The sequence below is a fragment of the Malaclemys terrapin genome, chromosome 20 (genome assembly GCF_027887155.1).
Source record: "Malaclemys terrapin pileata isolate rMalTer1 chromosome 20, rMalTer1.hap1, whole genome shotgun sequence".
NCBI classification, from domain to species: domain Eukaryota; kingdom Metazoa; phylum Chordata; order Testudines; family Emydidae; genus Malaclemys; species Malaclemys terrapin.
This window is the reverse complement of record NC_071524.1, coordinates 18126296-18146577: the sequence shown is the minus strand read 5'-3', so window position 1 is coordinate 18146577 and position 20282 is coordinate 18126296. Positions and strand designations below refer to the sequence as shown.

Genomic DNA, 20282 nt, shown 5'->3' with positions numbered 1-20282 from the left:
GCTTTGGGTCCCGTGTGTTGTGTTCTCCCTTACCCCCCCCCCCCCATCCCGTCATCGCAGCCGCCCCGTGCTGGGTTTCACCCCCAGGAACTGCCCTCGCTCCAGCCCCGTACCCTGTTGGGCGCGTGCGGCCTGCTGCGGCGGAGACAGGTACCAGAGACCCGCAACGCTGGAGTGAAAACAGCCTGGGGGCAGCTCATGCCCTGCAGGGCCGGGGCAGTGGCCTCCTTTCCCCAGCTGGCACCTGCTTGCAGTGTGACACTAGGAAATCCAGGCTCCAGGGCGGAGCCCCAGAGAACCAGGCCCGGCTCCCCCCGGTTCCTTGGGGAGCCCCCGATGTCTGCAAGAAATTCCCCATGTCCTCTGCTCCTAGTGCCTCTGGGTTCTGCAGGGACCTGGCCTGGCCTGGGGGCAGCCAGGCCCTCGCACACCTCCACGGGCTTGTGCCCGCTCAGCGACTCGCCGGGTCCGAAGGGAGCCCAGCAGCCGGGGCGGGGGTTGGGGCTGGCTCCGGGTGGGGGGTCAGGAGCTGCAACCCGCGTTCCTGTGAGCCTCTCCTGGCCCCGTCAGGCCGGGCGCCGCCCAGATACAGTGAGATAGTCTGGGCCCCTCTGAGGTCCCAGTCTACACACATGGTGGATCCCTTCCCCCATATTACCGAGGGGGAGCTGAGGCTACAGAGAGGCAGGGACCTGACTCATAAGTGTCTGGGGAGACTGTGCCAAAGCTTGAACGCCGCTTCCTCACCCCCTCCCACAGCACGTGGGGCTGCAGCGTGGCCCTTTCACTCCCTTTCTCTGGGCCTCTCAACCCAACGGGACCCGATCCCCAAATACACACATACACAATGTCTGCCTCGAGGAATGCAGCTGTCTCTGGGGTGAGCTTGGGGCAGGGAGCTGTTGTGCTGTGCTGAGATGCAGCCCCCTCTGGGGTGGGGTGCGGTGCAGGCGCTGTTTATACGGGGATCCCTTGACCAGCCCTGATATGCAGCCATCTCTGGCGTGAAACACTGCAACCGTTCAACAGCAGCATGGAACGGCTGCAAGGAAGCATTCAGATGAAGCTAGGGGCGGTTTAGGGAGGCCGAAGGGAATTATTGCCCGGGTTGGATTTTCGCTTGGACGTCAGGTTTTAAACCCTCCCCCACACACACACCTTTTGCAAAACAGGCTGTGGGATTTGGGGGAGTGGGCCGGAGGCAGAGGGAGTTTTGCAGCCACGCCCCCTCCCTGCCCTCAGTTCTCTCCTGAGACCCCATATGCCCTTGGCGCCTGTCCGGCTTGTCCCGAGGGCCCCCAGCCACGCTGTCCTGGGGCTAGAGCCTGCTGCCCTCGCATCACAATCGACACCTGGGCCTCAGCGGCTCCCCCGGCACAGCCGCATTTGTTCTGCGTTTTAGCCTGGAATAAATTCCTGCTTGATGGGGTGTCAGAGCCGCCCGCCCCCCTCCCACGGCCCCGTCACGTGCGAGAGCACAGGCAGCGCCAAGCAGAGCTGCACGAGGCAGCGAACGAGACAGAGTTCACTAGGTGCACTAGAGCTAGGGTGACCAGACAGCAAGTGTGAAAAATCAGGATGGGGGTGGGGGGTAATAGGAGCCTATATAAGAAAAAGACCCACAAAGCGGGATTGTCCCTATAAAATTGGGACATCTGGTCACCCTAATTAGAGCAGCTGCTAGAAACCCCGGCCAAGATCAGCGCCCCGACACTCCAGGCGCCACCCAGACCCCAGCCGAGATCAGGCCCCGTCGGGCCGGGTGCCGCCCAGACCCCGGCCAAGATCAGGGCCCCTTGGCCTGGGCGCTGCCCAGATGCCAGCCAAGATCAGGGCACCGGGGGCTGCCCAGACCCTGAGCATGAGACAGTCCCTGGCCCTACGATCTCAGTCTAAAGAGACAAGGGAGGATCATTATCCCCATTTTACAGCTAGGGAAACTGAGGCCCAGGGGGTGGTGGAGACGGACCCAAGGCCACCCAGGGACTTTATGGCAGAGGTGGGAACAGAGTCCAACTCCCCTGAGTCTCAGCACAGCACCTTCCCCCCCGGCCCTGCTGCCCCCCTCGCTCTGGCTGCAGATGCGGGACACCTGCTGCCCTGGGGCTGCTTCACCCATCACAGACTCCCAGGTCATGCCCACTCTTGGTCCGTGGGGGGTGCCCCTTTCAGTGAGACAGCCCTTCTCGGGGGTCCGCTCTCTCCCGGGGTTAGGCCCCTCCACCTCCTGGAGCCGCACCTCTCTGAGCCTTAGCACGTCTGTCTCTGCCGTGGGCCCCCTCAGGGAGTCCCCTCACTCTGGACCCCTGGGGCCTCCACTCCCAGAGGGGACAATGCCCCCCCCTGCGCCCACCAGCCTGTTCTCTAGACCGGAGCGACTCTCAGCCAGCATAAAACAGGAGGGTTTATTGAGAGTTGAACACAGCACAGGAAACTCAGGGCCTCAGGCCTGGCCTCCCTCAGCCCAGCACATCCCAGTCTCTCTGCATCCAGGTGGGCTCTGCCTGCTTCCCCTCTCCAGCCCAGAGACCCCCTGCTCCCAGCTGGGCATCTGAGATCTCCGGCCCCAGGCCCCGCCTCTGTCCATTGTCTTCTCTCCAGGTAAACAGGGTCGTAAACCGGGGCCTCCCCTCCTGCTTCTCCCTCTGGCTGGAACCGGCTGGTTAGGTCACTGGGTCCTCACTCTGCAGCCCATTGTCCGCCCACTGGCCAGAACCGGCTGCGTCTCCTCAGCTGGGCCTCCGGGTCACCAGGTCGCCAGGTCACCGGTCGCTGGGGTATTCATCCTCCCGGCCATCGGCTGGGTCCCCAAGTCCTCTCCCTGGTCCTCTCCAAAACACACTCCCTCTCCCCTCACCTCGTTAAACCAGTAACACCCAGGGAAACTGAGTCCCACCCCCTCCGCATGCAACCCACTGGAAAACACGGAAACCCCTCACTTCATCTGTCACGGAGTACTGGGGGACTCAGGGCCCTGCACCCCCGGCTTCCTGCGATTCACCATGACTCTCAGCCAGCCAGTAAAGCAGAAGGTTTATTTGGATGACAGGAATACAGTCCAAGACAGGTCTTGCAGGCACAGACAACAGGGCCCCCCTCAGTTAGGTCCAGCTTGGGGTCCCAGGGCATCCCAGACCACCCCCCTTTGGGGGGTCAGAGCCATCTCTGCCTCCCAGCCATCTCTCCAGCCTGCTTCCCGCACTCTCCTTCAGCGACCCCTCCCACAGCCTTTGTTCAGTTTCCCGGGCCCAGGTGTCACCTGGCCTCCAACCCCTTCCTGGGTTCTCATGTTACAAGCTCAGGTATGCGCCTTCGGGATGTCTCCCATCCCCCAATGCAGACCATCCTAGTCACACTCCCCTGTCAGCATTCACAGACCACAGTAAGAACAGGCCCAGTTTGTCACATCATCACACCCACAAATACTGTTCTCAAGGATTTCTGCCCCTCACTCACGACCCGCAGCCCCCTGCTAGCCCAGCCCTGCTCTGCCGGTGCCCCTCACTCCCGACCCGCAGCCCCTCATTTTATTCATGGGTCTGCCCTTGTTCGGGCTGGAACGGCCGGGTGCAAAGGGGACTCTGCAAAGGGGAGAAACGCGCCCCGCTGGACTGCGCTGGGCTGGGCCGGGCCATGGGCTTTTCCCAACCCTGCCGCATCCCAGGACCTTGTGGCCCCTCCTGGGGTGCAATGAACAGATTCAGCCTCTGGGAAGGTGTGACGGAGCAGGGAGCAGGGCAGATTTGACCTGGGAATGTTGCAGGGGGGTTGCAGTGGGGATGTGGGACTTCCCTTGAAGGAAGCTACCTGAGCTGTAACCTGAGCCAGGAACGGGGGTGGTGAGAATTAACACCTTCTGCCCGGGAGACTGAACAAAGGAGAGGAGCAGCGGGAGGGGCTGGGAGTTTAGTTTCGGTTGGGGCTGGGTGGTGCAACGCAGGGAACCCCAAGCTGGGGTCTAAGCTCCCTGAACCTCCCAGAGGGACCTAATTGAGGGGGTCTGGTCGTACCTACACGCTCTGCTTGAGACTGTGTTCCTGTCCTTAAATAAACCTTCTGCTTTACTGGCTGGTTGAGAGTCGCAGTGAATCTCGGGAAGAGGGGTGCAGGGCCCTGACTCCCCCACAATCCGCAACAGAAGGGACCCTCCTCTCCCCGCATCCCCCTCCCTTCAGCCGTCTGGGGGGGGTGAGCTCTGATGGGCCCCAGCCTGGCTCAATCCCGCCCCGCCCCCGGCCTGAGCCAATGGCTGGCACTAACCTGGTCTGAGATGCACCAATAGCGCCTGAGGCCCCCACCTGGCCCCTAACGAAGCGTTAATTAGCAGGGCCAGGCCAGGCCCACAGCCCTTAGCTGGTGCCTTTCCCCCCCTGTCCCCAGCTGTGCCGGGGCCTCTCTCAGGCAGGATGATGTGGGCTGCACTGGGCCAACCCCCCAAGTACCATGAGCTGAGAGCCTGGCCCCCCCAGCAGAGAATGGTACCGGGACAAGGCCCCCACGGGACCAGCCTGGGGGGCTGCTAAAGGCCCCTGAGCTCCAGCTGCCCCCCTGCTCTTGGGGGGCTCCCTTGGTACCCCAGGACCCACCCCTGGGAAATTCCTTCTCCAGTAGCCCTGTGGGGCCAGGTGGGGGTTGGTACATGGGGGAGGGGGTCTCCCTCCCCAGTGAGTCAGGCTGGGCTCTTGGCCTAGCCCCACAGAATGTCCCACCCCTCCTTGCCCATTCCAGGTTTTCTGGGCCCAGACGCCTGGGTCCTGAGCACTTGCTGGGGTGGGGGCAGCCTGGGCCCATAACAAGCTCCCCCCCCAAAAGCTGGGTCTGGAACCCAGGAGTCCTGAGCCGGCCTTCTCCTGGGGCTGCACTGTGGGGTGCAGGTGCCTGTGGAGGCAGCGGACCTCCAGGCCAAACTCCGGCTCCCAGGCCCCATGGCGCTCCCCTAGGGGGCATTGTGGGGTCCAGGAATTCCCCCCCATGATGGGGTCACCCCCTGACCCCCAAGTCTCTCAGCAGTTGCAGGCAGAAGAGAAACGGGAGCCGCTGAAAAGCAAGAACAAGGGCCCTGGCGGGGACAAGGGGTCCAGGAAGGTGAGTTTGGAGCCCTGGGGCGGTGGGGGGGCCCCTTCACTGTCTGTACAGCGCCCGGCACCCACTGCCCTGAGGCCTGTAGCCTTGAGAGCAGCCGGACGGGCCCTGAGGTGACTGAGCGTGGCTCCCAGCTCTGCTACTGCCGCCCTGGACCTGCCCCACATCTGTGCCTCGGTTTCCCCACCTGTCCCATGGGAAGAAGGAGCCTTCCTCTGCCTGTGCAGACTGGGAGCTCTGTGGGGCAGGGCCCTGATCTTGGTCGGGGTCTGAGCAGCGCTACCATAATGCACCTAATAGCCAGGCATTGTCCAATCTCGGACCGTGCAGGAACGGGTCACAGCGGCTTGGAGGGGTCCCCCATGGGGGGCAGGAGGAAGTGTCTAGGGAGGCCCCCAGTTGGGCCAGCCCAGCCGTAGGGGACAGCAGGGACTGGGGGCGTGTGTCTCTGGCCAGTTGCTGCGCTCCTGGGGGGCGGATGTCGAGGCCTGGGCCGCGCCGAGGGGGTGAATCCCGGCAGTGTCTTGGGGTGTCGGCCAGGACGCTGGGGTCCTTCTCCTAACGCCCCCAGTGCTCACCGCTCCCCTCCACCGGGGCTGAGGGGCCTGGCTCTGTGTGGGGCTGCCAGGTGGGAGTAGGGGTGCCAGGCTCCGGAGGCGGGGGGCACGGTGTCCCAGACCCGTCATCCTAGGGTGGCTGGTTCCCCCTGTGGCAGCTGGGCACTGACGGGCGCGGGGGTGTTCTCAGCTCTCCGCCCAGGGCCCCCTGTCCCTGGGGGCTGCCAGCCCCAGAGGGGCCCCTCCCCCGGTGGGCTGTTTGGGGGTGCGGGGCCGGCGCCAGCTCCCCGCCCACACCCTCTCTCTTGCAGAAGAAGCCGCAGGGCAGCCGGGTCCGAGAGGCGGCGCTAGAGAAAGCGGCAGCCGTTTGCCCCAGGGTCCCGGCGAACCCCATCCCGCAGAGAGGTAGGGGCCTGGCCGGAGGGGTTGGGCTGTGGGGCGGGAGGCTGGGGGCCCAGGGTGCAACCATCCAGTGCCAGCCCCACAGCCACGGGAGCTGCACACCAGGCAGCCCACAATGCGCCTGCCTCTGGGGTGGAGGGGCTGTTGGGGAGCCCCACAGCAGTGGGATCAAGGGGCCAGGACCCCCGAGGGAAGGAGCCTAGGGCCTGAGGAGTCGTTAGCCCCTGCCCGGTTCTGCCTGTGCCCGTGGCTGGTGACCCCGTCTCTCCCCACAGGGGGGCTGCCCCGGGGGGAGCCAGGCGCTGCTCTGCGTGCCCGGGGCACGGGGGGAGCGTGGCTGGTGACCCCGTCTCTCCCCGCAGGGGTCCCCGACGGGGGGCTGCCCGGGGGGGGGCCAGGCGCTGCTCTGCGTGTCCAGGGCACTGGGGGAGCGTGGCTGGTGACCCCGTCTCTCCCTGCAGGGGTCCCCGACGGGGGGCTGCCCGGGGGGGGGGGGGCCAGGTGCTGCTCTGCGTCCCCGAGGCACTGGGGGAGCGTGGCTGGTGACCCCGTCTCTCCCCGCAGGGGTCCCCGATGGGGGGCTGCTCGGGGGGAGCCAGGCGCTGCTCTGCGTGCCTGGGGCACGGGGGGAGCGTGGCTGGTAACCCCGTCTCTCCCCGCAGGGGTCCCCGACGGGGGGCTGCCCGGGGGGGGAGCCAGGCGCTGCTCTGTGTCCCCGAGGCACTGGGGGAGCGTGGCTGGTGACCCCGTCTCTCCCCGCAGGGGTCCCCGACGGGGGGCTGCCCGGGGGGGGCCAGGCGCTGCTCTGTGTCCCCGAGGCGCTGGCCGAGGAGCTGGCCCAGGCACTGGTCAGCGTGGGCATGGCCCTGGAGCAGGAGTACGCCTGGGACATCTTCACCAGCATGATGGTGCGTGGGGGGGGGGCAGCATGGCCAGTGGGGGGGTTAAAGGTCACGTGACAGTGGCTCCCCGGCTGCCCCATGGCTGATGTCCCTGGGTGGGGGGAGCAGCTTTCTGGGGGGTTGGACAGATCAGGACCAGCCCCCCCCCCGACTACCCCCATGATAAAAAATGGGGATCCCCCCACAGCCCTGGTGTCAGGGAGTATTGGGGGACTCAGGGCCCTGCACCCCCAGCTTCCTGCGATTCACCATGACTCAGCCAGCCAGCCAGTAAAGCAGAAGGTTTATTTGGATGACAGGAATACAGTCCAAGACAGGTCTTGCAGGCACAGGCAACAGGGCCCCCCTCAGTTAGGTCCAGCTTGGGGTCCCAGGGCATCCCAGCCCCCCTTGGGAGGTCAGAGCCATCTCTGCCTCCCAGCCATCTCTCCAGCCCGCTTCCAGCCCTCTGCCTTCAGTGACCCCTCCCACAGCCTTTGTTCAGTTTCCCGGGCCAAGGTGTCACCTGGCCTCCAACCCCTTCCTGGGTTCTCATGTTACATGCCCAGGTATTCGCCTTCGGGCAGATCCCATCCCCCAATGCAGACTATCCTAGCCACACTCCCCTGTCAGCATTCCCACACCCCAGCAAGAACAGGCCCAGTTCGTCACATCTCCCCCCTTCGAGACCGAACTGAGCAGGGTCACTTTAGCCAGTGACCCGGGGAAGTTCAAACCTACCCCCGTTCCCATTGATGCCCCCACATCCCTCCCATTCCTTGGTGAGAATTACACCAGGCCCCTCCAGTTTCACGCCCCCCCTTAGGTCGGGGTGCTTGATGGCCCTCGCAGTTCGCATGTGGGAAGGTTTATGCGGCCTGTGCCCTTTTCCCACCCCCATACCTCTGGGGTTCCAACTGGGCTGTGGTCTTCTCCCAGCGCTCCAGTCTGGAGGTCTGTGCTTTGGGCTCTCTTGGTTTAGAGCCGCCCTTTTAACCTTGGCCACCCTCTGGAAAGGATCCTTTATGCTGGGCAAGGGTCCTAAAGCTGTTTTCCCCTTGTCCCAGGCCTTCCTCCCCCTCTGACAGGGGTCACAGGATCCGCAGTACTGTCGGACAGTAACAAAGACCCCAGGCCAGTAAAAGCTCCGTAGCAGCCTCTGCTGGGTACGCCAGGTTCCCTGGTGCCCTGCGAGGGGAATGTCATGGGCCCGGCACAGCAGCTGGCGGCGATACTTCTGGGGTACCACCAGCTGCCTCCTGATCCCCCCTGACTCCATTTTCCCTGGGGGAGCCCATTCTCGGTACAGGAACCCCTTCTCCCACAGGAACCTTTTCCGGCCACATGGTCTGTACCGCATTGAGGTCGGCCAGGTCCCTTATCTTCCGCAAGGAGGGATCTCTCTGCAACTCGGCCTGGAACTCAGCAGCTGGGACGGGGATGGCCACCTGCTCTTTCTCGCCCGCTGGGTCTGAAGCTGCAGCCTCCCTGAGCCGTGTCCCTGGGCGTTCCCTCCCCACCAGGTTAGGGTCCTGCGCCTCAGGCAAGGCACCCCCCCCAAGGCCAGGGCGCAGGGCCCCTCGCCAGCTCTGACTGCGGGTCACAACCAGTGCCTTTTGGGGGTTGCTTGGCCAGTTCTCCAGGTCCCCCCCCATCAATACCTCAGTGGGCAAATACGGGTGTACCCCCACATCCTTGGGGCCCTCCTTGGCCCCCCACTTCAGGTGTACCCTTGCCACGGGCACTTTGACTGGTGTTCCGCCCACCCCCGTCAGGGTCAGGTAGGTGTTGGGCACCACCTGATCTGGGGCCACCACCTCGGGCCGGGCCAGCGTCACCTCTGCGCCCGTATCCCAGTATCCATTGACCTTCCTCCCATCCACCTCCAGGGGAACAAGGTACTCTCTCCGGAGGGACAGCCCCGCGCCCACCGTATAAACCAAAAACCCTGAGTCTGGAGCATCCAGCCCCCTAGAGGAGCTGGCCTGGAGCTCTCCTCCCTCCTTAGCAGGTGGTACTCTGCCAGCCCCCCTTCCCTGGGAATGCTGCCTCTCGCCGGGCTGGGTCTCTACCCAGTCAACCCTCTGTGGGTTCGGTCTGCTCAGTCTGTCCCTGAGCCTGGGGCACTGGGCCCGTATGTGGCCTTTTTGGCCACAGTGGTAGCAGCCCATGTCCCATGGGTCCCCTTGAGTGGGTCGGATGGCCCTGATGCCGGATGTTCCCCTCTGATGGGGTTTTTCTGTATTTTCCCACGGGGAGGTCCCATGGTGACTCTCTCTCTGCGTTGTGGTGGGACTGTTCCTTTGGGACTCCTCCCTGTTATCTCCTGACCGGCTCTTTACAAACTCATCGGCCAGCCGGCCTGCATGTCGCGGGTTCTCTGGCTTTCTGTCCACCAACCACAGCCTCAGGTCGGATGGGCACCGCTCATACAGTTGCTCCAGTACCAGCAGTTTGACCAGGTCCTCCTTCGTCTGGGCCCCATCAGCCCACTTGCTGGCGTATCCCTCCATGCGGACGGCTAGTTGCAGATATGAGATCTCGGGTTTTATCTTGACTCCGGAACCTTTCCCGGTACATCTCAGGAGTCAGCCCAAACTCACGTAGCAGGGCCTTTTTGAATAGTTCGTAGTCCCCTTTCTCTGCCTCTCCCAGTTGGCGGTACAATGCCACGGCTTTGGGGTCCAGTAAGGGGGTAAGGACCCGGAGTCTGTCCGCGGGATCAACCCGGTGCAGCTCGCAGGCCGTCTCAAAGGCCTCCAGGAAGTCATCCATGTCCTCCCCCTCCTTGCGTGGGGCCAGGATGCACTTATTAAAGCTCCGTGCAGTTCTGGGTCCCCCCTCACTCACCGCAGCTGGGGACTCGCGGCCCCTCAGCCTTGCCAGCTCCAGCTCATGCTGATGCTGTCTCTCATTCTCCTGTCTCTGTCTCTCATTCTCCTCCCGTTCATGCTGACGCTGTCTCTCTTCATGCTGTCTCTGTTGTTCACGATCCTCCAGCTCTCTCAGTTTTAGCTCTTTCTCGCATTCCAGCCAATTCCGCTCCACGGATGCCGAACGTCGCCGGGAGGATCCTCTGCTGGCCGGTGGGCTTCGCCGGGGGGACCCCCTGCTGGCCGGGGTGTTCCCGGCGCCCTCGGTATTTACTGGGCTCCTCCCCACCCTTCCCCTAGGCATAGGAAGGAGGGGTCTCGGGAAGCCCTCAGCAGCCGGCTGACCACTCCCAGCTGGGACAGACACTGGTGCCTGCGCTGCCTTTGCCAGGCTGCTTCCCTGAGACACAGGGATCAGTTCATTCGCGCGATCTTCCGCCTCCAGCTGGGCAATGAGCTGTTCTTTGGTGAGCCTCCCACTGCGCAGCCCCCTCTGCTTGCACAGCTCCACCAGGTCGCTCTTAAGCCGCTTGGCATACATCTTCCTGCTGGCCACTCACCGGCCTGTGTGCTCACAGCTCCCCACAGTTCCCAGGGGGACCCCTAGTGTGCCAGCCCTTCTCGAGGTCACCACCTCTCTGCCAGGGTCGAGCTGCAGACTCCTCCGCCCCTGGGACCACTCGCTGCGATGCCCCCGGGGGACCCTGTTACTGCAAAAGTCCTTCTCGCTGGTCACACACTCCCAGGGGTAATAACCGTCTCTCTCTCACTCTTCAGCACGCCTGGTCCCCGTCAATCCCCCTTCGTTTTACTGTTCCCCAGTCACTCACTGCAGGAAGCGCCGTCCACGGGGTGCAGTAGATCCCACCGCTGCCACCAGTTGTCACGGAGTATCGGGGGACTCTGGGCCCTGCACCCCCGGCTTCCTGCGATTCACCATGACTCTCAGCCAGCCAGTAAAGCAGAAGGTTTATTTGGATGACAGGAATACAGTCCAAGACAGGTCTTGCAGGCACAGACAACAGGGCCCCCCTCAGTTAGGTCCAGCTTGGGGTCCCAGGGCATCCCAGCCCCCTCCCCCTTTGGGGGGGTCAGAGCAATCTCTGCCTCCCAGCTATCTCTCCAACCCGCTTCCAACACTCTGCCTTCAGCGACCCCTCCCACACCCTTTGTTCAGTTTCCCGGGCCAAGGTGTCACCTGGCCCCCAACCCCTTCCTGGGTTCTCATGTTACACACTCAGGTATGCGCCCTCGGGCAGATCCCATCCTACAATGCAGACTGTCCTAGCCACACTCCCCTGTCAGCATTCACAGACCACAGTAAGAACAGGCCCAGTTCGTCACACCTGGCAGGAGCAACTCCAAGGCCCCGGCTGACTCCTGGGTTCTCTCCCCGGCTCTGGGAGGGGAATGGGGTGTCTGGTTGTTAGAGTGGGGGGGGGGTTGGGAGCCAGGACTCCTGGGTTCTCTCCCCAGCTCTGTGGCGTGTCCCTTCTGGGCCTGGGCTCAGCCGCTGCCCCGTCCCCACGTTTCGCTCCCGTCCCCAGAGGAAACAATCCAGCTACATCTTCCGGAGCTGGGATGTGCCGCGCGCCCTGACGGCCGAGATGCGGGCGCTCGTCGTCGACTGGCTCGTGCAGGTGCACGTAGGTATCTGTGAGACCTCTGCCCCTGACGGCCCCGGCCCCCCCCAGGCAGAGACCGACTCCCTGCCCCCCCCCCCCAGCCCTGGCCCTGGCCCTGGCTGGGTCCCTGGGCATGGAGCCTCTGGGATCACAAGATGACGAGGGGGTTGGGCTGAGTCTCCCTCTGAGGGGGAGGGGCAGCCTAGGACTCCTGGGTTCTACCCCCGTGGAGGATGGTTGGGCAAGTCTCTCCCCTGCCTTGTGGTGCCTCAGTTTCCCCCTCTATAAAATGGACAATAATTCCCCCTCCCCCAGGATAAAAAGACAGCACTTAGTGCCCCCCCCACACACACCAGTTGCCCTGGTGACCGGTTGCTCTGGTGACGGTTGCCCTGGTGACCCGGTCCCCCCAGGAGTACCTGGGCCTGGCGGACGACACGCTCTACCTGGCCGTGTACCTGATGAACGCCTACATGAAGGTGGCGCGAGTGAGGGTCCCGGCCCTGCAGCTGCTGGGTGTCACCTGCCTCTTCGTGGCCTGCAAAGTGGAGGAGTGCACCGTCCCCGAGGTAAAGCAGGGCGCCCGGACGCCTGGGTTCCTCCCCGGGTCTGGGAGGGGAGTGGGGTCTGGTGGTTAGAGCGGGGGGGGGGCTGGGAGCCAGGACTCCTGGGTTCTCTCCCCGGTCTGGGAGGGGAGTGGGGTCTGGTGGTCAGAGCAGGGGGGGGGCTGGGAGCCAGGACTCCTGGGTTCTCTCCCCGGTCTGGGAGGGGAGTGGGGTCTGGTGGTCAGAGCAGGGGGGCTGGGCGCCTGGGTTCTGTTGTCTCTAGGAAGGACTGGGGGGAGGCTGGCCGCTGTTCCAGGTGGCAGGAGCTGCAGTCACCTTTGAGCCGTTGGGGGGTGGGAGGTGAGAGTTGGGGCGCCAGGAGGGGAGAGTCGTGGGGCAGCGTTGGTGGACCAGGGGGTCACACGGGGGGCGGGAGGTGAGAGTTGGGGGGCAGCATTTGGAGGGCGGGGGGTGACACGGGGGGCCAGGAGCGGAGAGTCGGGGGGGTGACATGGAGGGCTGGGAGGGGCCCCCTGTCGCCCCCCAACTCTCCCCTCCCGGCCCCGGCTCCTTGCAGCCGGCCGAGCTGTGTTTCATGACCGAGGACTCGTTCAGCCGCCGGGAGCTGCTGCGAATGGAGCGCAAGGTGCTGTCCCGCCTCAACTTCCAGCTGCAGTACACCAACCCCCTGCACCTGCTGCAGCTGCTGGGCGCCCTGGGCCGCTGTGCCCCAGAGGTGAGCGCCCTGCCCCGGGGCCTCGGTGCAGCCCCACGCTGGGCCCTGGGAGCCAGGACTCCTGGGTTCTCTCCCCGGCTCTGGGAGGGGAGTGGGGTCTAGTGGTTAGAGCAGGGGGGGCTGGGAGCCAGGACTCCTGGGTTCTATCCCTGGCTCTGGGAGGGGAGTGGGGTCTAGGGGTGGGTGAGGGGTGCTGGGTTTCCCGGTGGCGGGGGTGGGGGTGGGGGCTGTGGACCGGTCTGACCCGTGCGCCGCGCCCCCCCCCCCCAGGTCCATCACCTGGCCATGTACTTCATGGAGCTGTGTCTGATGGAGGCGGATTGTGCGGTGTTTGAGCCGGCCCAGCTGGCCGCGGCCGCCCTGGGCCTGGCGCAGCGGGTGCAGCAGGAGGCGGGCGCCGGGGGCTCGGGCGCCGGGCTGGGGGGCTCCACGCAGCTCTGCCTGTACAGGTGGGTGCAGGCGGGGGGGGGGTCCCTGAAACGCGGCCGGCAGGCGGCGCTGCTCTTCAGGGTTCTCGCTCCAGCGGGCTGGGGCCCGGGTGGGCCATGGAGCCGCAGCCCCCATGCCGGGCAGTGGGGTGGGGGGTTCACTGGGTGGGGGGGTCCCTGTGCTGGGCAGTGGGGTTGGGGGTGGGGGGGTCCCGCGCCGGGCAGTGGGGTGGGGGGTTCGCTGGATGGGGGGTCCCGCGCCGGGCAGTGGAGTGGGGGGTTCACTGGGTGGGGGGGGGTCCCGTGCCGGGCAGTGGGCTGGGGGTTTTCCCCCCCATGCCGGTGACTCCCTGCCCCCACTCTCGTTGCAGCGAAGAGGCGCTAGGCGCTGTGCATCGCTTCATGGCCAGGGCCGCGCTCCGGGCCGGCAGCTCCACCCTCCAGGCCGTTTTCCTGAAATACTCGCGGCCCCAGAAGCTGGGGGCCAGCACCAGCCCGGCCATCGCCGGCTCCGACTACCTCGCCCGCTGCTGGAGCCCGGCGCCCTGAGCCCACGGGGGAGGCGGGCCTGGCCATCTCCACGGCAACCCCACGGATTCCCAGCTGCTCGGGGGGGGGTGTCTGTGTGTCCCCCCCGCCTGTGAGTGGCGATTGCCCCCCTGATTGCCGGGCGGGCAAGGGGCAGTTGCACAACTGGGGGGCAGATCGACAGGGATGGGGAAAGGGGGGCTCGGGGATGGGGGATTTTCTCTAAGCCTGTTGGTGCCCCCCGCCCGTCTCCCTCTGTGCCCCCCGCCCCTTGGCTCTGGGTGCAGGGGGCTGGGCCATGGGCCTGCGGCGGCCCTGAGGGGCTGTGATCGGGGGGGGGGCTCTCGCCCCCCCGCACGGGCCTCAAAAAAAAAAAAAAAAAGTTGGTGTGATGAGAAACAGGCCGTGCACGTGTGTCAAATAAAGTGTGTTTTAATCACCCTGGTGCCGGCTGCTCGCGGGGTGTGACTGGGAGGGGGGGCTGCCCCGGAGAGGCCCCCCCAGCTCTGGCTGCTCAACTCTTGGCCCAGGCTGCCAGCAGGGGGCAGGTTTCTGGTGGTTTCCCTGGGTGAGGGGGACTCTGCCCCCCCAAGGAATGGTTGGGTCATCGCTGGCGGTGGCTCAGACCATGGCGGGGTCCAGCCTGAGGTACTGGGGTGCCCGGGGCTGCGGGTCGGGAGTGAGGGGCACCAGCGGAGCTGTGAGGGGGGGCAGGGCTGGGCTGGCAGGGGCTGCAGGTCGGGAGTGAGGGGCACTGGCAGAGCTGGGGGGGGGCCCAGAGCTGGGCTGGTGGTGAATTGGGGGGGTGGATGCACATGCACACAGGGCCCCGTTGTGCAAGGTGCCCCCCCCATGCGCACACGTGCTCTCTCTGTCCCCCCCCGCCCCAGAGGTGCTTTGGGGGAGCCTGGAGGGGCTGCAGTCTGTGACTCAGGTGTCCTGGGAACAATTCCCGGTGGGGGAGGGTTTGCAAAGGGGGGTGGGACAGATTAGTTCCCTGATCACGCCCTCTCCCCCCCCCCCCCCCCCCCCCCACCGAAAGGGACTCCTGGCTTTTTAACGGAGACATTTAAGGTCAGTGCTGCTGCGATGCGGCGGGATATTCCCACAATGCATCTGGGGAAGCTTTCCCGGTGCTGTTGCTGCAGAGCCAGCCAGCGCGTCCTCCTCGCTGCTCCCCCCACCCCCGCCTGAGTCGCGGCCTGGCCAGGGCCCCCCCAGCGCCCCGACCGCTCTATGCTCGGCTCTGCCTGCGGAGCCCGGCTTCCCCCCCCGCCCCGCATGGCTCGCTGCCTCTGAGCGGGGCCATGGAGGAGCCGGGCCAGGGGGCTGGCGGGGGGCCCCGGGCCCGCGCCGAGGGGGCCGCCGCGGAGAGCGAGATCCAGAAGGCCGTGGAGTTCAAGGTGGAGGGGAACCGCTGCTACAAGGAGAAGAAATTCCGGGAGGCCATCGGGAAATACCACCGCGCCCTACTGCAGCTCAAGGGGGTGCAGGGCCGGGCCGGGGCAGGCAGCCCGGAGCAGAGCCCGCCGGGCCCAGGGCGCTGCCCGCTGACCGAGGAGCAGCTGCGGCTGGTGGAGAGCACCGAGGTCGAGTGTTACGACAGCTTGACGGGTAGGTGCCGGCGGGGGGGAGGGGGGCTGTGTATTTACATTCCCTCGCCTGTCACTTGGCAGAGACACCATCTGTGTGTGGGGGGGGACACCCCCCCCCCACTGCCAGGCAGCAGACATGGGGCCGGATTCAGATCCCAGTGCCCCCGCCCCAGGTCAATCCGGAGTCACTCCTGCTTGCGATGGGTCAGGGCTGGTTCCGATCCCAGCCACCCCTCTCCCCCGCTGAGGTCAATCCGGAGTCACTCCTGCCTGTGATGGGGCTAGGGTGTCACTGCAGCAGTGGCGTTAATGGGGGCTGCTCAGTGGGGCTGGTACCTGGTGCTTTTGAGACGCACTGTACATTGCAGGGCAGGGCCCAGGTGAGGGCTGTGCCGCTGGGGTCAGTCCGGAGGTGGCCCTGGAGCCCGGCTGAGGATTGGGTCCATATGACACGGGGGAAGCAGGGGCTGCGGGTCGGGAGTGAGGGGCACCGGCAGAGCTGTGGGGGGGGGGAGCCCAGGCCGGGGGAAGCAGGGGGCTGTGGGTCGGGAGTGAGGGGCACCGGCAGGGCTGTGGGGGGCAGGGCTGGGCGGGCAGGGGCTGCGGTTCAGGAGTGAGGGGCACCGACGGGGCTGTGGGTCGGGAGTGAGGGGCACCGGCAGGGCTGTGGGGGGGGGGGGGGAGCCCAGGCCGGGGGAAGCAGGGGGCTGTGGGTCGGGAGTGAGGGGCACCGGCAGGGCTGTGGGGGGCAGGGCTGGGCTAGCAGGGGCTGCGGGTCGGGAGTGAGGGGCACCGGCAGAGCTGGGGGGGGGGGGAGCCCAGGCCGGGGGAAGCAGGGGGCTGTGGGTCGGGAGTGAGGGGCACCGGCAGGGCTGTGGGGGGCAGGGCTGGGCGGGCAGGGGCTGCGGTTCAGGAGTGAGGGGCACCGACGGGGCTGTGGGTCGGGAGTGAGGGGCACCGGCAGGGCTGTGGGGGGGGGGGGAGCCCAGGCCGGGGGAAGCAGGGGGCTGTGGGTCGGGAGTGAGGGGCACCGGCAGGGCTGTGGGGGGCAGGGCTGGGCTAGCAGGGGCTGCGGGTCGGGAGTGAGGGGTACCGGCAGGGCTGTGGGGGGCAGGGCTGGGCGGGCAGGGGCTGCGGTTCAGGAGTGAGGGGCACCGGCAGGGCTGTGGGTCGGGAGTGAGGGGCACCGGCAGGGCTGTGGGGGGGGGGGGAGCCCAGGCCGGGGGAAGCAGGGGGCTGTGGGTCGGGAGTGAGGGGCACCGGCAGGGCTGTGGGGGGCAGGGCTGGGCTAGCAGGGGCTGCGGGTCAGGAGTGAGGGGCACCGGCAGGGCTGTGGGGGGCAGGGCTGTGGGGGGCAGGGGCTGCGGGTCGGGAGTGAGGGGCACCGGCAGGGCTGTGGGGGGGAGCCCAGGCCGGGGGAAGCAGGGGGCTGCAGGTTGGGGGTTAGGGGCTGGTCTTGGCCCGGGGCTGGGCAGCGCCTGGCACAGCAGGTGCCCGCACGTGCTGCTGGGTTGGAAGCTGAACTCCAAAGCTAGACCAGGGGGCAGAGCTGTGGGGCAGGAGAGTGGCGGGGGGGCAGCCCCGCCCCGCCAGGGATCTCAAAGCGCCACGCCGGCCCCTTGAACTCTCTGCCCTCCTGCGTGCAGGGGGGACGTGAGCGAACAGAGCCCGGCTCTCCTGGGTCCTGCAGCGCAGCGGCCAGGGGGTGGGCGTCACGTCCCCAGCCCCACTGACGGCCCCTCTGCCCCCAGCCTGCCTGCTGCAGTCGGAGCTGGTGAACTACGAGCGGGTGCGGGAATACTGCCTGAAAGTGCTGGAGAAACAACGCAGCAACTTCAAAGCCACGTACCGTGCGGGCATCGCCTCCTACCACCTCGGCGACTACGCCCGCGCCCTGCTCTACCTGAAGGAGGCCAAGAGCCGGGAGCCCGCAGGTGAGAGGCGACTTCGCCCCATGCCGAGGGGCCAGAGCAAGGGCCGTGCATGGCCTATGTCCTGCTTTGGCACTAGGGGGCGCTGTGCTGCACGGGGCGGGGTGGGGCTCAGCAGGGGGCGCTCTCCCCCAGCAGGCAGAGCTGGCCCCAGGGTGGTGCTAGGGGGCGCTGTGGGGCAGGGAGCAGGGCAGCAGGGGGCGCTGTGGGGCAGGGAGCGGGGTGGGGGCAGCAGGGGGCGCTCTCTCCCGGCAGGCAGGGCTGGCCCCATGGGGCGCTAGGGGGCTCTGTGGGGCAGGGAGCAGGGCAGCAGGGGGTGCTATGGGACAGCAGGGGGCGCTGTGCTGCACGGGGCGGGGTGGGGCTCAGCAGGGGGCGCTCTCCCCCAGCAGGCAGGGCTGGCCCCATGGGGCGCTAGGGGGCGCTGTGGGACAGGGAGCAGGGCAGGATGGGGTGCTGTGGGGCAGAATGGGGCAGCAGGGGGTGCTGTGGAGCAGGATAGGGTGCTAGGGGGCACTGTGGGGTAGGGAGCGGGGCAGGATGGGGTGCTGTGGGGCAGGATGGGGCACTAGGGGGTGCTGTGAGGCAGGATGGGGCGCGGGGGGCGCTGTGGAGCAGGGAGCAGGGCAGGATGGGGGTGCTGTGGGGCAGGGAGCGGGGCGGAGGCAGCAGGGGGCACTGTGGGGCAGGGTGCGCTCTCCCCTGGCAGGCAGAGCTGGCCCCATGGGGCACTAGGGGGCGCTGTGGGGCAGCAGGGGGCGAGGTGGGGCAGGGAGCAGTGCTGGATGGGGTGCTGTGGGGCAGGATGGGGCGCTAGGGGGCACTGTGGGGCCGGGAGCAGGGCAGGATGGGGCGCTGTGGGGCAGGATGGGGTGCTAGGGGGCGCTGTGGGGCAGGGAGCAGGGCAGGATGGGGTGCTGTGGGGCAGGATGGGGCGCTAGGGGGCGCTGTGGGGCAGGATGGGGCACTGTGGGGCTCGGTGCGAGTTTCACCCTGTGCCCTCTCCCCAGACACCAACGTGGTGCGCTACATCCAGCTGACGGAGCTGAAGATTCTCCGCTGTGGGCAGCGGGCCGGCTACAAGGAGCTGATTGCGTAGGGCCGGGGGGCTCCCCCCACGCCGGCCCCAGCCCCCCACGAGCCCCCCACGAGCCCCCGGGGGCAACGCTCGCTGTCCAGCTTTCTCCTTTCAGGCCGTTTCCTCCCCCTTGCGAGGAGGTGGCTGGGGAGGAGCACTGGGGGGGGGTGAGTCCTACACGCACAATGACCCCGGCCCACTTCTAGCCCCCACAGTGATGCGGGGGGGGGGGGTTCCTGCCCCAGCTGCTGGAGTGACCCCCCCCCCAGGCCCACGGCAGCAGCCTGCGGCCTGCTCTAGCCAGCGCTGGGGGGGGGACAGCTTCTCTCCCCCCCCCCCCCAACTCTGGTGTGGGGATAAATTGACCCCATAGCATCAAGCAAATTGTCCCCTGTGGTTTCCTGGGGGGGGGGCAGAGCGGCTGTGCCCCCCCCCCACTGCTGGCTGCTGCCCCCTCCATGGGGCTTTGGGCAACCCCCCAATTTCACAGCACGCCGTGGGGCCCTGGACTCGTTTCCCTCCCTGCCCCCCTCCACCCCCCCAGCTCGGGAACCAGCTCCATGTCAGGGCTGCCCCCCGCCCCCAACACGGGCTGGTTGGGATCCCAGGGGCGGGGGCTACAGAAGAGCCCCCCCCTTCCCAGCAGCCCCCCAACTGTGACTAAGGACCAGTGTAGAGCAGCTGGGCCCCTGCTGGGAGCGACATGGGCCCTGGGGGGGGGGCACCGATGTGGGGGGAGGCAGTGGGGGGGGGCGTGGACTCCCTGGCACCTTGCGGGATACTGTGATTTCTTGTTGAAGGTTTATTTATCTCCCCCTCTGACCCCCCAGGTCGATGCTATAAAAACTATGTTGATTTTCTCTTGTCCCTTTATTTCTGTTCGGGGGGCTCCTGCAGCCGAAGGGCTGGGGTGGGGGCTGCTGTGCTGGTGTGGCTGGCGGCCCCCTGAAGATGCCCCTGCCCACCACGCTGGCAGCATCTCACCGTCGTGGGCCTTGGCCCCAGGGTGCTGGCCTGGAGTTTGCCTGAGTCTGCCGAGAGCCTGCTGCGGGGGGCGGGTGTGTGGGTCAGGCCTCAGGCCCTCGATTCCTTCGCCCCGCCCTGCGCCTGGCTCCAGGTGTGGGGTGGGCAGCCCTGGGGGGTCCAGCCGAGCCGGGGGGCAGCTGGGGGGTGACCCTGTCCCAGGGCTGGGCAGCTCAGCTCCCAATCGTACCCTAGGGAAATGAAAAGGTCCCCATGGGGCTGGGCACTGCCAGACAGGCCAGCCCAGGGGCAGCCGCCCCCAGCGTGTGGGGCAGCCGGGCAGAGCCAGGCGTTGAACCCAGGAGTCCTGGCTCCCCGCCCCACCCCCCTACCCCATGGCAGCCCCCCAGAAGGGAGGGGTCGGGCCCTGGGGGCGGAGGGGGAGATGCTGCATTTCCCAGCAGGGCCCAGCCTGGGGCGAGGACTGGGGAGGGGGGAGACACAGGGGAGGCGGGAGCTATTCTGTGTCCAGCCAATCAGCTGCGATGCTGTTGTCACACTATGGTAACCATGGCAACACAGCTGAGATGGACTCCTGGCCCCCCAGGTATAAGCTGAGGGGAGGGAGGGGCCAGGAGCCAGTACTCCTGGGTTCTCTCCCCAGCTCGGGGGGGGGGGGGGTGCTGGGAGCCCGGACGCCTGGGTTCTCTCCCCAGCTCTGGGAGGGGAGTGGGCTCTAGTGGTTAGAGCAGGGGGGGGCTGGGAGCCAGGACTCCTGGGTTCTCTGGGAGGAGAGTGGGAGCCAGGCCTCACCGGCAGGTGGGATTGTGGGGGCCCTGCCCCCCCTCGCGGGCATAGGCAGTACTGCAGCAGGCGCAGACGCTGGTAATTGTTGGGGTCGGGGGGGGGGGGAGGACTTGGGGGTGATCCCTCCGGAACCAGGACGCAGCAGCAAGCGCCCGAGGGGGGGCTGCTCTCCTGGCCGATCCCACGGGGCCATGTGGCACTGGGGCTTTGGGGGCACGGCTGCCCTGGCCTGGGCCCAGTGCCGGTGGCGT

General features: G+C 66.9%; 2 protein-coding genes across 2 annotated transcripts; both read left to right on the top strand.

Moving 5' to 3' along the window:
• Positions 1-6614: 6614 nt before the first annotated feature.
• Positions 6615-19842, top strand: CCNP (cyclin P). Its single transcript, XM_054009757.1, has 8 exons — positions 6615-6681; positions 6804-6951; positions 11345-11441; positions 11834-11989; positions 12543-12701; positions 12972-13150; positions 13501-13665; positions 19791-19842. The coding sequence occupies exons 1-8, from the start codon at positions 6615-6617 to the stop codon at positions 19840-19842; spliced, it is 1023 nt and encodes a 340-aa protein (XP_053865732.1).
• On the top strand, positions 14758-19119 carry TTC9B (tetratricopeptide repeat domain 9B). The gene is made up of 3 exons (XM_054009873.1): positions 14758-15271; positions 17004-17186; positions 18194-19119. The coding sequence occupies exons 1-3, from the start codon at positions 14965-14967 to the stop codon at positions 18280-18282; spliced, it is 579 nt and encodes a 192-aa protein (XP_053865848.1). The 5' UTR covers positions 14758-14964; the 3' UTR covers positions 18283-19119.
• Positions 19843-20282: the final 440 nt, after the last annotated feature.